The sequence below is a fragment of the Montipora capricornis genome, chromosome 3, assembly GCF_036669925.1.
Source record: "Montipora capricornis isolate CH-2021 chromosome 3, ASM3666992v2, whole genome shotgun sequence".
Taxonomy (NCBI): domain Eukaryota; kingdom Metazoa; phylum Cnidaria; class Anthozoa; order Scleractinia; family Acroporidae; genus Montipora; species Montipora capricornis.
The window spans coordinates 41,178,704-41,181,203 of record NC_090885.1 but is presented as its reverse complement, the minus strand read 5'-3'; the positions used below and the strand labels follow the sequence as shown (position 1 = coordinate 41,181,203).

Sequence of the window (2,500 nt, the reverse complement as noted above, 5' to 3'; positions counted from 1 at the left end):
TTTCTGCTTCATGAGCTTTGCTCAGCTCTTTACTCTTTCCTTCCATGTGTGCAGCCTGCAAAAATGGTTGATGACTTATATCAGAAATTAGGTGATATGTAAAAGTAAGACGACTCAAGCCATCGATTATAGAACAGTATTTGAATGTAAGGATCCTGGTGAAACTCACCAGCTTCCGTATTTCACTTCAATTTGCCAGCAGGTTTATAACACAGGTCACTTGTTACAGGTCATTGCCTTACCTAATACCGGTACTAACTAAGCAACCCAAAACCTTTGAATTGGCTAACCTTAGCCCTAAACTTCCTTCTTAAGCCTAACAAGGCCTATAAAGTTTAGCATTAGTAAAGGTTTTGTAATGAGTGACCTGTGAAAATTGACCTGTACTTTGAACCTGTCAATTATTTAGTACTTTTAGTCTGAGGGATTTGGAGATAAAAGTAGTTGCCTTTAATGAATACACGTGGTCCTACATCCGCATAACCCCAACATTTAGCTACTCTTATTGAAAACCCTGCATACAATGTTGTAAGGATGAGCCTCAACCCTTGATCCACTCTCTTTCAGGTTTCTGAATACTATTTGCAGGCAGTTCAGGAGAGTTTTAATTGATGTCTTGGTTGAAGGCAATATGAAAAGGATAGGTGGAAATTACCCTCTGCAGGAATGTTGCTAGATTGAACAATCCAATAAGGGCAGTAAAAACTGTCTGGTGTCTATAACTTCAGTTAACTTCTACTCAGTTATAAATGGAGGTCACCATCAATGGTCAAGTGAAGTACCTAGCACCTCCTAGGAAATCAAGCTCCAATTTACAGTATCCTTGGAAGACATACATGTATTCTGTGTACCTACCAAAGTTGAACTTTTCCTTGAAAGTAAGAGAACATCATCACAGTTTATTTGGGATCTTTTGGCATGTCTGCCAAAAAAATAATGAAATGTTTAACAAAATGGGACTTTTGAAAATTCTATTCCATGAGAAAAATTTAAATATTGAGGCAGAAAAATACAATCAGGTCACAGAAATGCTACAAAAACAGTCAGTAAATAATAATTATTATTATACACCATTACTGGTGACATATAATAATCATATTATTACATGATGTGACAGTCATAATCCTTTGCAACCTTTTTTCAGTGCCAATTTAACATTCCTTTCATGAGCACTTTTGGTTCAATGTACTTGCAGCTTTCATCGTCCTAAGCCTTGGTATAGAGTACAACTGGCCATGTATAGAAAAACCAGGACTAACACCCAACGTTATAATTTTTTCATTTAACAAAGGAAATTTTAACTCTGAGAAAATCAATATAATAATTGGGATTTAAGACATTTTGTTGCCAATGAAACACAATAAGATTGGATCCAAAGTAACTGGTAATAGTGCTGTAAGAAAGCTCAATCAGCATCTGTTACAACATGATCCATCAATCAAGTATCATTTAAACTTACTTGGCAAACAGTTCCAGATCTGTTGCAAATGACTCTAAAAAACACAAAAAACCATAAATAATTTTGCTGTTAGACTGCTTTGGGGGTCCGTTCAACAAGGTAAACTGAATTTTGCCATCACTAACACAGCTGAAGAATAGAGGGGAAAATGGATTGGGGTACTGCAGATTGTGCTGGAAGAGTAACTGGAATATTTTATGCAATGCAATGATGTCAAGAGATGCATGTAATTTGATGCACACCTACTTTTGATATGCAACACTAAGGGCGCTTTCCATTTGACAGAACTGACCGGCCAGACCAGGCATTTGGAAGGACTAACTCTAAAACGCCTTCAAATTAACATTCTGCGAGGATGATATACACTGCGGGAGAAGAAAACGAAGGATTATCATGCAAGTGTTCCTTCAAATTGTTTCATTTTCTATGCAAACTGATGGGTCTGGCCGGCCAGTTCTGACAAAGGGAAAGCGCCCTAAGTGTCTTTTTTAGCATAATAATAATGATAATAATAATAATAATAATAATAATAATAATAATAATAATAATAATAATAATAATAATAATAATAATAATAATAATGATAATCCCAGCTAGTCATTGTAGTAAAGTACAGCAATGACGCAGCCCAACTAGGTCAAATCGAAAGCAAACTATGGCACCTCCGGCAGATGTCCATGTATGTATGTTGTAGTAGTAGTAGTAGTAGTAGTAGTAGTAGTAGTAGTAGTAGTAGTAGTAGTAGTGGTGGTGGTGGTAGTATGGTAGTAGTAGTAGTTGTAGCACTTTATTTACCCACATTACACTCCTGGGTTCAAGACTCATTTAAATGTGAATGTGCTAAATAATTAAGAAAATATAAGTAAAAGCATACAAATTTATCAAATACTAAGCTTACGTAGTATAAGTAACTCATGCAATAATACCCTAGAATGTAGATTGGGAATTAACTAAAAGTACAACATGTACAATTTAAAATACGCAGATATTACAGCAGCACTTGACCGGTCAGTAGTAAAGTTTTTATTGTGTGGTAGATTT

At 35.5% G+C, this 2,500-nt stretch overlaps 1 protein-coding gene across 1 annotated transcript in view; it reads right to left on the bottom strand.

Moving 5' to 3' along the window:
- LOC138043153 (centromere protein S-like) overlaps window positions 1-2,500 on the bottom strand; it is a 5,553-nt gene that overhangs the window by 160 nt on the left and 2,893 nt on the right. Inside the window, exons 4-6 of the mRNA XM_068889292.1 lie at window positions 1,460-1,493; window positions 856-922; window positions 1-55 (exon numbers count right to left, since the gene is read on the bottom strand). The exon at window positions 1-55 is cut by the window's left edge and continues 160 nt beyond it. Of these exons, the coding sequence (XP_068745393.1) occupies window positions 1-55; window positions 856-922; window positions 1,460-1,493 (156 nt within the window). The remainder of the gene's footprint in view (window positions 56-855; window positions 923-1,459; window positions 1,494-2,500) is intronic.